Consider the following 14,539-nt stretch of genomic DNA (forward strand, 5'->3'; position numbering starts at 1 on the left):
CAGTACCCTACCTGCAAACTGAGAGTTGATGTGAGGAATTAATAATGAAAGGAGATGTCAAGTGAAGCAAAAAAAGTATTCCACATCACTTTTAATTCCCCAGCTATAAATCAGGAAATGGGAGGGAGGAATTTAGGAATATTACAATCACCAAGGAAGGATACTGAACAGCTTGTGGGCTATGAGCTGACAAGTCTTTCGTTCCTAATGAATTTTATCCAAAGTCTTAAATGACTGCTGAAACAGTTCTGGTGTATTCTATGGAGAAAGTAATATATTTCAGAATTGGAGAATGGCTATTTCCTTTGTTGGTTAGTTTGCAGCATTCTACAGGTTTGTGTATGCTTATTAGTTTCCTGATACCCATTTCCCCTCTCTTATTGTTAAAAGGCAATAGGAGCAACTTTTGCAGCAATGATCGGAGCAGGAATGTTGGTGAGATCTCTACCTTATGAGAAAGGACTGAATGCTAAGCACCTAGCCTGGATGTTACATGCCGGTGAGGAATCTGTCAGACTTTGGTTTAAAATAAACTAGCCAGCAGCAATTATTTTTAGACCATAAGCTATAAGAGCAGAATTAGGCCATTTGGTCTACAGAGTGCTCTGACATTTCATCAAGGCTGATCCATTTTCACTCTTAGCTACAATCTCCTTCCTTCTCCATGTGTCTCTTCATGCCCTGACCAATCAAGAATCCCTCAAGCTCTGCCTTAAAAATATGTAAAGACTTGGCCTCCACAGCTGCTTGTGGCAACAGATTCCATAGATTCACCACTCACTACCTAAAGAAATTGCTTATTCTAAAAGGATCCCTCTCTATTCTGAAGTTGTCTGCTCCCACCATCCTTCCCAAATCCACTCTGTCAAAGCCTTTCAACATTTGATAGGTTTCAATTAGGTCACCCCTCGTTTTTTTAAATTCCAGTTAATCCAGAGCCATTAAATGCTCTTCATATGACAAGATGTTTAATCCTGAAATCATATTTGTGAACCTCCTTTTGAACCCTCTCCAATGTCAGCACATCCACTCTAAGATAAGGGGCCCAAAACTGCTCAAGTGAGGCCTCATCAGTACTTTATAAAGTTTCAACATTACATCTTTGCCCTTGTATTCTAGTCCTCTTGAAATGAATACTAACAGCACATTTACATTCCTCACCATTGACTCAACCTGCAAATTAACCTTGAGAAAATCCTGCACAAGGATTCCCAGTCTCCTTATACCTCAGATTTTTGGACTTTCTCTCCATTCAGAAAGTAGACTTGCCCTTTTATTTCTTCTGCCAAAGTACATGATTTTGCACTTCACTGTATTCCATCTGCCACTTCTTTGCCCATTCCCCTAATCCAAGTCCTTTTGTAGCCTCTCTACTTCCTCAGAACTACCTGCCCCTCCACCTATCTTCATAACCTCCGCAAACTTTGCAACAAAGCAATCAATTCTGTCATCCAAGTCATTGACATATAATGATATATTATATGACATATTATAGTCTCAACTCAGACCCTATGGAACACCACTAGTCACTGCCAGCCAACCAGAAAAGGCTCCCTTTATTCTCACTTTACCTCCTGCAAATCAACCACTGCTTTATCCATGCTAGAACCTTTCCTGTAATAATACCATGGACTCATAGCTTGGTAAGCATCCTCATGTGTGGCAGCTTGTCAAAGGCCTTCTGAAAATCCAAGTACACAGCATCCACCAATTCTCCTTTGTCTATCCTGTTTGTTGTTTCTTCAAAATATTCCAACAGATTATTAAGGCAAGATTTCCCCTTGAGAAAACCAGGCTGACTATTTTATCATGTGCCTCCAAGTATCCCAAAACCAGATCCTTAACAATCGACACCAACATCTTCCCAATCAGAGGTTAAACTAACTGGCCTATAATATCCTTTCTTTTGTACTTTCTCCTCTCTTGAGTGGAGTGACATTTGCAATCTTTCAGTCTTCCAGAACCATTCCAGAATCTAGTGATTCTTGAAAGATCATTACTAATAGCTCCATAATTTCTCCAGCCACCTCTTTCAGATCCCCGGGGAGTGCACCATCTGAGCCAGGTGACTGAATCTATTATCCACTCTCACCTCTTTTACGCTTTATGTATCTGAAAAAAATATTTGCTATCCACTTTAATATTAGTGGCTAGTTTACGTTCACATTCCATCTTTTCCTTAATGCATATATGTCAAACTCAAGGCCCGCGGGCCAAATCCGGCCTGTGGTGGAATTATCTTTGGCCCGCGAGATAATGTCTAATTACTATTAAAGCTGGCCCCAGTAATCGAAGCGCCTATGGCGTACGATATGGCTAATGCTGAGTTTATTCAGGTACCAGGTTTTCAGGGTTTTTAGTGTTTATTCGGTTTCCCTGGTTTATTTCCTGAATATCATTAATGAATAAATTTTTTTTCTATTAGAGCTGGCCCGCCGGTATATTGCATGCACCACTAATACTACAAATCCCACAATGCATTGCCAGTGCATTGCTCGCACTTGCCTTATGTCTACATTTGTGTTTGCTAATGCTTGATTTCAAACGGTTTATTAATGGAAAAGGTATGGCTCCCAAAACAATCTTAGCCGAAATAGCATCGTTTCTTTCTTATTGCCTACTTTCTTGTAATCTACGTCTGTAAGTTAATACCAATCATAAAAAGAATGCTTGCTAGGCAATCTGCTTCATAAAAAACGAAATTCTTAAAGTGAAACAATTTTAGATATAGCAGAGGCTGAGACACATGAGAGCAGGTTGAAAAAATGAAGGCAACGAAAGCTGTGGGAGCACGCGCACAACTGATCCGGCCCACACGAAGTCGCATTTTTCTCAATCTGGCCCGTGACCTAAAATGAGTTTGACACCCCTGCTTTAATGACTTTCTCAGTTGCCATTTGTTGCTTTTTAAGAGTTTCTGAACCCTCTACTTTCCCAATAATTTTTGCTCTATTATATGCCCTCTCTTTGGCTTTTTGTTTCCTTGTGTCATCTTGCCTTTAGAATACTACTCCCTCTTCAGGATATATTCTGCACCTTCCAAATTTCTTTCAGAAATTCCAGCCATTGTTTCTCTGCCATTATCCTTGCCAATATTCTTTTCCAGTCAACTATAACCTCCTTTCAGCCATCATTCAGTGATGTCCACAACATCATACATGCCATTCTGTAACTGTGCTACAATTACATCTAATCCATAATACTGTGTGCATTCATATATAACACCTTTAGTCCTGTATTCACCCTTTTCAATTTTATCCGCCTTTTACAATACAAGGAGATGTCTTCTTGACTTCAATTTTGCCCTATCATCAGCTTCTTGATGAGAGTCTTTATACACATTACCTCTGCTTGTAAACCAGCTACCTCATCCTCAGCATTATCACTCTGGTTTCCATCCCCCTACCAAATTAGTTTAAACCCTCTTACGCATCTCTAGCAAACTCTTCCCTAAGGTTATTGGTCCCCTTCGGGTTCAGTGGTAACCCATCCGTTTTGTACTTCCCCAGAAGTGATCCCAGTGATTCATAAATCTGAACTCCACCCCAGTTCCTCAGTCACTCGTTCATCTGCCAAATCATTCTTACCCTCACTGGTGCATAGCACAACCAGCAATACAGAGTTTACTACCCTGGAGGTGCTGTTTATCAGTTTTTTACCTAGCTCCCTAAAATCTCTTCAGGACCTTCTCACCTTATCTATTTATGTCATTGGTGCCAGTATTTACCAAGACTTCTGGCTGCTGCTCCTCTCCCCAGGGAATGCCATGGACCTGATCCAAGATATTCCTGACTGTGGCACTTGGGAGAAAATATGTCATCCAGGTGTTTCTATTGTGCCCAAGGAATCTTATCTGTGTTCCTCTGACTATGGAATCTTCTATCATCATTGTAGTCTTCGTCACCTCTGAACCACAGTAACAGACTCAGATACTCAGTCACTCTGGCTCTCCCTGATAAGTTGTCCCCCCAATATGATCTGAAGTTGTATACTTACTAAGGGAGTGGTCACAGTAACTGCACTGGCTATGCATTTCCCTTCCTTCTGACAGTCACCCAGTTACTGCCTCCTGTAGCTCCTATTTATCACCTTGTCATTTCTCCCACATGAGTTGAAGGTAATCAATCTGCAGTTCCAGTTCCATAATACATTTTCTCAGGAGCTGCAGTTTGGTGCAGATGTATTTATTCGGGAGACTGGAGGTCTCAAGACTTAATTTAGCACATAAATTTCTATTATAGGCTTTTGCTTCTTCGTTGGCCATCCTGAAAGTTTATTTGCTCCCCCACTAGTGTATTGTGATACATGCCATCAGTAAAATCCACGGAAGTTATTTACTTGTCATACTGACAGCTCTTCCCAAAGCTGCAAACTTGCAAACTCTACCACTGATGAGGGTAACTGGCACATAGAAATACCACCACTTTAAGGTTCTCCATGGTAAACACATTTCATTGAAAGTCAAAAAAAAATGCAGATGTCATAAATATGCAGCAAGTTAGTCTGTGTCTATGGGGGGGGGGAGGAAATTGTGTTATGGACCCTTCATCTGAACTGTGAAGGAGGCAGAAGCTTGTTTATCTCCAGGCCTGGTGGGAAATGGGATGGCACCACAGAGCCATTTTCACTAGACAGACTTTTGGCAGGTCATGAATGTGTCTTGTGTCCACTTTCATAAGAACTGTTAAAGATGTGCATGAATTCTGGCCTTGAGCCACACCTAATTCCCAAAAATATTTAAGCAATACACTTCCAAGGAGTTTTTGTTTCAATATTCTGCAGTTCCAAAGTTAGTTTAAAGGAAATCTTTAAATATGTGTTCTTCAGAAACTGATTATTTTTTAATATGTATTTTGATTAGGAGTGATGGGAGCAGTGGTTGCTCCTGTGACCCTTCTTGGTGGACCTCTACTGATCAGAGCAGCCTGGTACACAGCAGGTATTGTGGGAGGTCTCTCCACTGTTGCTATGTGTGCCCCAAGTGAGAAGTTCCTGAACATGGGTGGACCATTGGCTGTTGGACTGGGTTTGGTTTTTGCTTCCTCTTTAGGTAAGTGACTCATGAAAGGTGGCTGCAGCTATTTAAATAAGGTCTTAATCCATTTGTGGCTTATCTGTTGCCTGTACGTTCTTGTACCTTCAGGCTCCATGTTCCTGCCTCCCACCTCTGTATTTGGTGCTGGTTTATATTCTGTAGCTGTCTATGGAGGGCTAGTGCTTTTTGGAATGTTCCTGCTGTACGATACCCAGAAGGTGATCAAACGAGCAGAGATGTACCCAGCTTATGGTGTTCAGAAATTTGATCCCATCAATGCGTAAGTATAAAGTTAACTTGCATATAAGAAATAAAAGGAAAAGTCTTTGCATCCTCAGCACCCCAAAGATCTCAGCTCATGAAAGACTGCCAGAGTGAATTTGGTGCACAGATCCCGTAGGCCATTTGCCTCCAGAGTAAGTTACATTAGCTGGGTCCCATTTCCAATCCTGCATAACCTAGCACTATTTACAATTGTAACCTAATTGCATCTCAACCTCACTTCTGCGTTTATTTGTCTCCATTGATCTGTAGTCCAATTTTCAAATTGATATTCCTCATATTCTGATCCTCCCACCACCCCCCCCCCCCAACAATTTGCCAAGAATTCTGCTTTTCTTCAATTTTGCTGACTTTTTGTATCATCTTCCATTTTTCCACTGGTATCTTTGCAACATTGGTTTAGTGATACTCCTTGAAACCTTTCTACTCCACTCTGTGAAATCCATCTAGAACAAAATTTTCAGTTGTTTGGCTAATTTCATTCCTCTGACTTTACAGCAGCCTTCAGTGATGAGGACATTTTATGGGGATTGTATAAATGCATTGTGTTCACCTAAATTCATTTTAATCTCTAGACCATGAGGTTGATAAAGGCCACAGCACTTGGTTATACTCATTTTTACAAATTCTTTTTAAAGTCTGCAAGTTTTTCAACTAGAAGACAATCCTGTCTTTTAGATTCTTTGTATCTTTAAATGTTTCCTACTGCAGTTGATTAGCATTTGGAATAGCATGTTTTTGTTAGGGTTTGCAATGAGGATGTTGTGTTGGTAATAGGTGTCATCTAATGATTATTCAGTCTAAGCTTTCTCACTCATTATTTTGGCCCAATTATGTTCCTAGCTACTTGATAACTACCAGAAGGCTGAGATCTAGCAGTGTGGCTAGGATTCCTTTCTTGATAGAATCATAAAATACTACAGCATTCTATGAATCATATCTCAACCATAAATAACTTATGCTTATTTGGTCAGTAAGGTCTCACTTTTGAAATTCTGGTCCATCAAAAGTTCCTGTTCCTCTTCACGCTGGGCTACCAAAGATGAACTGTGGGTATTTGTTTAATCCCCACCACCACTTTCAGTTCTTACTGCTTTTTCTGAGGAGTGTTGGACCATAACATATCAGTAGAATGAGGCTATTCGGCTTATCAAGACTTTTCTGCCATTCCATCATGGCTGATTTATTACCTTGTCAACCCCATTCTCCTACATTCTGCCATAACCTTTGATGCCCCGACTAATGAAGAGCCAGTCAACCTCCACTTTAAATACACCCAATGACCACCAGAACTGCCTGTGGCACTGAATTCCACAGATTCATTACACCTAGCTAAAGGAATTCCCCCTCATCTCTGTTCTAAATGGACATCCTTCAATACTGAAAATGTGCCCTCTGGTCCTAGACTCCCCCATTATAGGAAACATCCACTCTATGTAGGTTTCCTCACCTACTACCCCACCAGCCTCTGTGTCCAACATATAATTCTCCGTAACTTCCGCCATCTCCAATGGGTTCCCACCGCCAAGCACATCCCCCCCCCCCCACTTTATGCTTTCCACAGGAATCGCTCCCTACGCGACTCCCTTGTCCATTCATTTTCTTCCCCCCCCCCCAAATCCCTTCCCACCGATCTCCCTCCTGGCACTTATCCTTGTAAGCAGAACAAGTGCTACACCTGCCCTTACACTTCCTCCCTCACCACCATTCAGGGCCCCAGACAGTCCTTCCAGATGAGGTGACACTTCACCTGTGAGTCTGTTGGTGTGATATACTGTGTCCAGTGCTCCCGGTGTGGCCTTCTATTTATTGGTGAGGCCCAACACCTCAGCTCATCCCACAGATTGCAATTTTGCCTCATCATCTACCTGTCCTTCCTCAGTCTCACTGCACACTCCATACTAGTATACTTACTTCCCTCTGCCCTATCACTTCAGTTCCCAACCCCCACTGCCAAATTAGTGTAAACCCTCCCTAATGGCTCTAGCAAACCTACTTGCAAGGATATTGGTCCTCTTTAGATGCAGGTGATTATGTGTAAAGGTAATTTTTTTTTCCCTGTAATAGTCAAACCTCTAAGCACCAAGAAAATCCAAAAGCTGCTGATGCTGAAAATACACCAAAGGTCAGGCAATATGTTTTGAAAGAAAGTTTTTCAGCTCAAAGAATATTCATCAGAACCATTAAGGCACAAAATCAAATTGGTTATTGGTTGCAGAGAAAGTGAGACCAAGGTGTCATTGAGATGACTACTGAGGGTGAAAATGACAAAAAGGACAGGGAAATCCTGCCAGAGACCAGAGGAGAACTTAAAGTTCTGCATTTTTGGGAGAGAATTCAACACAAATGAAAATGCAGATGTTAGAAATCTAGAATTAAAATCAATGTTTGAAATACTTTGAGTCAGGTAGCATCTGTGGAAAGAAAAACAGTTACCATTTCAGGTTGAAGACCATTGAAATGGGGAAGAGTAAAAACAAAATGAATATCTTGGGTAAGTATAAGATTATGGTTATTATGAGGGTATAGTGTTTATAGAGGGCACTGTTTGTGAGGATTTTCTTAATTGGACAATCAGTTGACTATGGAGGCAGCAACTATTCAGACCTGATTCAACTCTGAAACGAGGACTGTTGGTATAATAGCTGTAAACTAACACTGACCTTGTTTCTAACTGCATGGTTACCAAATAGACGTATCCTCTGATACATCTGAGAGGATCTTTGCGTTCAGGAAGATTGCTGATCACTGTATCCAAGAGGCCTGGTTCATAAGTAAGCCAGACATTGATTTAACAGGCTTCTTATACAGTAATCTTAAAGATTAGTTTGATTTGTCACATGTACATCAAAACATGCAGTGAAATCAACGACCAACACAGTCCAAGGATTGTGCTGAGGGTACCCCGCACTTCTGGCGCAAACGTAGTATGCCAATAACTTGCCAATCCTAACTACGCCTTTGGGATGTGAGAAGAAATCCAGGTAGTCAAGGTGAAAATGTACAAGATCCTTACAGACAGCAGCAGGAATTGATCCTTGATTTGTGATCACTGGTGCTCAGTCGTGGTACTGTTGGTGTGTTACTAGATATTGGGATGACCCAAGCAAATCCAACAAATATTGGACTTATAGAAGTGTATACTTTCAGGGGACCAGATGTTGGGTCCACAGCAACAAATCTAAGGGTGCATCCAGATATTTTTGGACACCCACGTGCTGACTTTACAGAAACCTAGCCAGATGACAGGACAACCCAAGCAGAGCTAACAGATGTTGAACAAATAGAAACCTATCCTGATCCCTTTATCCCTTCCTTGATTAGGCTATACTGACATTCTGATTTAAATCTGTTTTGTCTGTTGATGTTAACACTGCTTCTTTATTACAGATGCATGGGGATTTACATGGATACGTTAAACATCTTCATTCGAGTAGCGACTATACTGTCAAGTAGTGGCGCAAACAGAAGGAAGTAATGGGAAAGAAATTGGATGACTTCCTGTGAAATGTACTTGTTGTCCCATCACCATTGGAATAAACCTAATCTCTGCTGAGACATCTATTGTTTGTGGGGCATTAGGTTGACTTAGAACAGCTTTGCATCTCCTTTGTTTTCTTCAGCAAGTAAAATTGAAGTTATACTGGGAATATAAGGTGTGTCAAATTAAATTACCTTGTGCAATAGTTTATTAATATCTGTATATTACAGCAATTTAAAATATTCAGTGACTCTTCCATTGTAATAAAGTCTTGTTAACATCATTTCACCAGTGAATCATGAATGTAACTTCCCAAGTTGAAAGTGAGGTTTAACATGTTCCTCATTGACTTCCACATTTGGCCATTTGGTAAATCCTATGTGCCAAGTCCTTTGCACCAGCAAATTTTAAATTATTTGCCTGGGGTAACTTTTGGACAAATGATTCCTGAGCTTATTTGTTTTCTATGATGTGCATATAAATGTTTAATTTTTTTGCTTTCTTTTGACCACAGTGTCCGCTGTTTCAAAAGTGGGTTGGGAATCCTTGAAATGAGATAAAGGGTTACCTTCTCCATAAGACCATAAGATGTAGGAGCAGAGTTAGGCCATTCTGCCCATCGAGTCTGCTCTGCCATTCCATCATGGCTGATCCCTCTCAACCCCATTCATCTGCCCTCTTGCCATATCCTTTAATGCCCTGACTGATCAGGGACCTACCAACTTCCGCCTTAAGTATACCCACAGACTTTGCCTCCACCACAGTCTATGGCAGAGCATTCCACAGATTCACTACTCTGGCTTAAAAAGTTCCTCTGTTCTAAAAGGTCGCTCCTTAATTTTGAGGCTGTTCCCTCAAGTTCTGGATACCCCCACCATAGGAGACATCTTCTCCACATCCACCCTATCTAGTCCTTTCAACATTTAGTAGGTTTCAAAGTAATCCTCCCAAAGCTGCCAAATGCTTCTCATGTCTTAACTCCTTCATTCTCGGAATCATACTCACGAACCTCCTCTGGACTCTCTCCAATGATAGCACATCCTTTCCGAGAAAAGGGGCCCAAAATTATTGACAATACTCCCAAGTGGGGCCTAACTAGTCTCTTATAAAGGCTTTTCTATTCTATTCCCCTTGAAATAAATGCCAACATTGTATTTGCCACCTTTACCACAGACTCAACCAGTGAATTAACCTTCTGGGAGTCTTGCACAAGGACTCCTAAGTCCTTCTGCACCTCTGATGTTTGAACCTTTTTCCATTTAGATAATAGTCTTCACTATTGTTCCTTTCACCAAAATGCATTATTTTACATTTCCCAAACACTGTATTTCATCTGCCACTCTTTTGCCCATTCTTCCAATTTGTCTGTCCTGCTGCAATTGCATTGCTTCCTCAGCACTATCTACTCGTCCACCTATCTTATTGTCTGCAAACTTTTCCACAAAGCCAGCAATTCCATTATCCAGGTCATTGACAAACATGAAAAGCAGCAGTCCCAATACTGACCCCTGAGGAATACCACTAGTCACTGGCAGCTAACCAGCAAAGTCTCCCTTTATTCCCACTTGCTTCCTCTATCCATGCCAGTGTACTTCTTGTAATGCCATAAGATCTTGTTAAGGAGCCTCCTGTGTGGCACCTTATCAAATGCCTTCTGAAAATCCAAATTAATGACATCCACTGCCTCTACTTGTCCACCCTGCTTGTTACTTCCTTGGCAAACTCTTAACAGATTTGTAAGACAAGATTTCCCTTTACAGAAACCATGCTGGCTTTGACTTAAGTTATCATTAATCTCCAAGTACCCTGAAACCTCATCCTTAAATCTATTATCAGTTTCTCACCAGCATTCCTTAGATTTATGAATGCAGTGGTTGTGATAAAATGAAGTTGTTTCTCATTTGTATTCTCCAGGGACGTGGGGGCTGTTGAGTTATGGGTACATGGATATTCTGGAATTAATCTGTATTGGGAAGGGCAAAGTGATAGAGCGTATTAGGGTAGCTACATTCCCGGAGCTTGATAGGAACTATCTATGCTGAATGTTAATGAAAGCAAGAAAGATTGCTTGATGCTGTACAACCTCTCCTCAGGCCAGCTGAGAATGAAGGCGATGTGCTTGTATTTCTTCCAATTCCCTTCTAGTTATAAGAAAATTCGGTGTGTCAGCAATGTGGATTGGAATCATTAGTGCACATGTAATTGAATGTTAACAACTGCTTGGGTGCTACATGGATGGCACCATAATATGCATTTAACATTAGTCTGAAATCAACAAAAGTTACTTGCAACACACTGGAGGAACTCAGCAGGCTGGCAGCATCCGTGGAACAGTCAACGTTTCAGGCCAAGACCCTTCATCAGGACTGAAGAGGGAGGGGCAGGGGCCATATAAAGAAGGTGGGGGGGGAAGGTGACTGTTCTTTAACCCAAGTATTTTTCATCTTTAACATGGAAGGATCTTAGTTTCAATACATTTGTTATCCTATTTTTATTGGGAGCTCTGACATTTCACAGCAAATCTTACACATGAAGCTTAGTTCAGATGCATTTGTTAATTCTAGATGGTGCAGTACTGTGCATGCAGAAGTGGTCCTGATTGAAATAACTTGAGGATGATCCATCTGGTGTTAACAGCTGAAGATGTGATTTCAGGGCAATATTTTACTTTAATTACAGGTACAGTGTTTCTTGTGGGTTATTTTGATGATAGTGGCAAGTTTACAAAGATCTCCATTTAAATCGCCTAACTTCACTTGTTTCAAACCAAGTACTCCCATCAACCGTGGGCATCTTGAGCTTGTAATTAGTTCGATTGGCCTGGAGGTGGCGCTCTCTTCAAAGATGGGAATCAGAAGTGGTTTCCATGCTTTTAGTGTAATCACTTGCAGCCAGTATTTTGACGTTAAGACAAAGTGAGCTCAATGTTTCCCATACTACTTGAGACAAATTACAAGCCCCCACAATTGCCAGTGCAGTGACACAGTTAAGCTCTGCCTCATGACTCCAACCAGGTCTCATTCCTGATATCCAGGACCAACTAAGCAGACTTTGCACATTCTCCTTGTAACCACATCAGTTTCTCCTAACTGTTCTGGTTTCCTCTCAGGGCATGCATGTCGATAAATTAATTGGCTGTTATAAGTTTATCCTTGCATGTAACTAAGTTGTAGAATCTGGTATCATTTGACAGAATTAGGGTGAGAATTTTTACAAATCAGGAATTGAGTGGGTGGGTGATTGAAGATTGACATGGACTTATTTTGCTGAAAAGCCTATTCCTCTGCTTTACATTGCTGGAAAATTTGTGCTAGCCAACCATTGTTCTGAAATGCCCAATTCCTGCTTAACATTGCTGTTATTTCTATATTAGTCATTGTACTAATCTCTATCCATGGTTGATCTCTTTCTTTCTTTCAACACAGCTTCTTTCTCAATTCTTAACTTTCTTCCTGCATGTCTGGAGCTGATGTGATTTATGCCTGTGTCCATATCCATTAGTTGGAGGGAAACTGCACACAAACCCCAGGAGCAGTTCTAACCACCACTGGAGAAGAACCAGAATGATGACTACCTGAGGCAGAGAAGAGGGCAGCCTTTAGTTAATGCAGTTAGATTTGTCTTTTGTTGAAGAGGGTCACAATTATGGTATTTCGGAGATCCCTGGTGTGTCCTCTTAGATGTGCAAGCTGAAGACCTGACTTCTCCACAAGGCTTAGAACTTCTTCCAACAGAGATATTGACATAGGACTTTCAAACTTGTCATTCAGATAGATGTGAGGCTGAATTAGATTATTTGTTTTGGGGGTGCTCAAATGAGAGAGAACCTGTGCTCATTAGCAGCCACTGTTTTTGACAAATCAGAAACACTATATTCTTGACTCTCTATAGGGTTGGCTATTAAACTGTAGACTTTCCTGAAAGCACCAAAGAACCCATACATTGAAATTGTTAGTTGTTGAGCTTCCTATGCTCTTTCTACTTTAAACCTGTTGAGATCACAGCCTTTATTTTCAACCATTGCTTTAAAGTCACTGTAATACTATTTCTTTCCCTTGAAGCCTGGTGGAATTATCTTGGCCATTCTCATCAAGCCATTCTGATGATTTCTAGCAAAGAAGGCAAGAGTTTCCTCATAGGTGCTAATTTTGGTGGAACCAGGTTGATCCAATTGCTGTGGAATTGGTGCAGTTTCTGTAGGTTGATGGGGTCAATGTGTTGTCAATGACATGCTGACTGAGCTGAGCCATTTTCCGATGTCCTTGGGACCCTCAACATCGACTTCCTTGCAGTAGAGTCTCAATGCCAGTGCTGTTTCAGAGCTAGTTGAATGGAGGTGACAGAGCAAATTATGATGCAGTCATTCCCACTGTCATCAATATCTGGCAAGCCATGGGAAGATATGTGGACACACTTCTGAACTCACATTCAAATGAAGGACAGTTTGGACCAGCATTGTTACCCTGGGTTCTTTTGCCCATCTCTCTGACAAAATGGAGTTGGCTAGGGCTCTTCAGTTTTTGTTTTTGGTCAGGAGGAGAACTTCACTGAGCTAGACTTTGCTGATCACACCAAAATAGAGGGCTGCGTTCTCTGACTCTGGCACTGAAGAGACCCAAGAGAATGAGTTGTCTCCCTGTGGGAGGAAGGTTAGAATTACCTCAAGGATGGAGTAATGTACCCTTTAGCCTCATCTGTGTATGCGCTGCTGACTGTCTTGTATGGTTCTCTGAGCTGGACTCCTCATTCTTCACAGGGAGGAATAGTTGAAATACCAGACGAGTTCATTTTTGAGAGCAAAGCTCATCACATAATGGCAAAAATCCCTTCTGGATGAATGCTCCTACCATATAGTGTACCTACCAACTAATCCTTCTTGAGGTGACATCTCCCACCTGTCATGTCTTTCTCAGGGCTGCAAGGTCAAAGTATCTGAGTATGACAGGAATAAAGCTCAGGACTGTTGCTGTGAGGGTTGTCCATCCAGATCCTGACAATTTCAGGTCCCAAACTTCACACTATGGAATGAAAGGTGCACTATGTGACCTCATGACATATGGTGGCCATTGAACTTCAACAACCAACAAAGCATGCCTTTTGGTGAAGAATGTCAGGCACCTGGGGATTGGGCTCTGGAGCAATAATATGCTCTGTCTTGCGCTGTCATGAGCCCTGCTGGCTTTGCACCTGTATTTATTAATTGTTCTCTCAAATAGTTGTTAAGCCCTTGTGCTTTGTTTAAACTTTGTCAAGTTAATTGTGTCTGGTATGGGTGTTCTGTTTTCCATGATTATTTAAAGTAGACTGTCAGTTGGCACTCATTGCCACCTGACCACCCACCCTCTGGACTCAGATTCACCCTGTGTGACTTCACTAAAGTGAGTTTCCTCAGCTCAGAGTTCAAGCTGGTGCAAAACTCCCTCCTGCTACACTCACTACTTTCCTTCCTGGATCCTCTTCCACTTCCAGTCAGCTGTCTAACCCTCTCCATCTCCTCAGCTTCCCTCCACCTTCCAGTTCCAAGCCATCCAGCCTGAGGCCCAGTTTAAGCAGTACAGTACTACTTCTCAGCAAATACAGAAATACTAATGCCAGCCTAAGGCAGCTGAACAAGACAGACTGAAAACAGTCATCATAGGAAAGTTGACAGCTTTTGAGGTGATCCAGGGAGAGTCAGAGGAAAAGTTTTTGTTACTTCAGAAGCAATAGTCAGAAAAAAAAGTGTTCAAAGGTCTACTGAA

General features: G+C 41.4%; 1 protein-coding gene across 2 annotated transcripts in view; it reads left to right on the forward strand.

Moving 5' to 3' along the window:
• The window catches only part of ghitm (growth hormone inducible transmembrane protein), a 31,562-nt gene extending 22,481 nt beyond the window's left edge, over positions 1-9,081 (forward strand). For both annotated transcript variants that reach the window (XM_059946285.1, XM_059946286.1), the window contains exons 6-9: positions 391-499; positions 4,862-5,050; positions 5,144-5,315; positions 8,708-9,081. In XM_059946285.1, coding sequence (XP_059802268.1) covers positions 391-499; positions 4,862-5,050; positions 5,144-5,315; positions 8,708-8,795 — 558 coding nt within the window. In that variant the 3' untranslated portion in view covers positions 8,796-9,081. The remainder of the gene's footprint in view (positions 1-390; positions 500-4,861; positions 5,051-5,143; positions 5,316-8,707) is intronic.
• Positions 9,082-14,539: the final 5,458 nt, after the last annotated feature.

The sequence above is a fragment of the Hypanus sabinus genome, chromosome 21 (assembly GCF_030144855.1).
Source record: "Hypanus sabinus isolate sHypSab1 chromosome 21, sHypSab1.hap1, whole genome shotgun sequence".
Classification (NCBI taxonomy): Eukaryota; Metazoa; Chordata; class Chondrichthyes; order Myliobatiformes; family Dasyatidae; genus Hypanus; species Hypanus sabinus.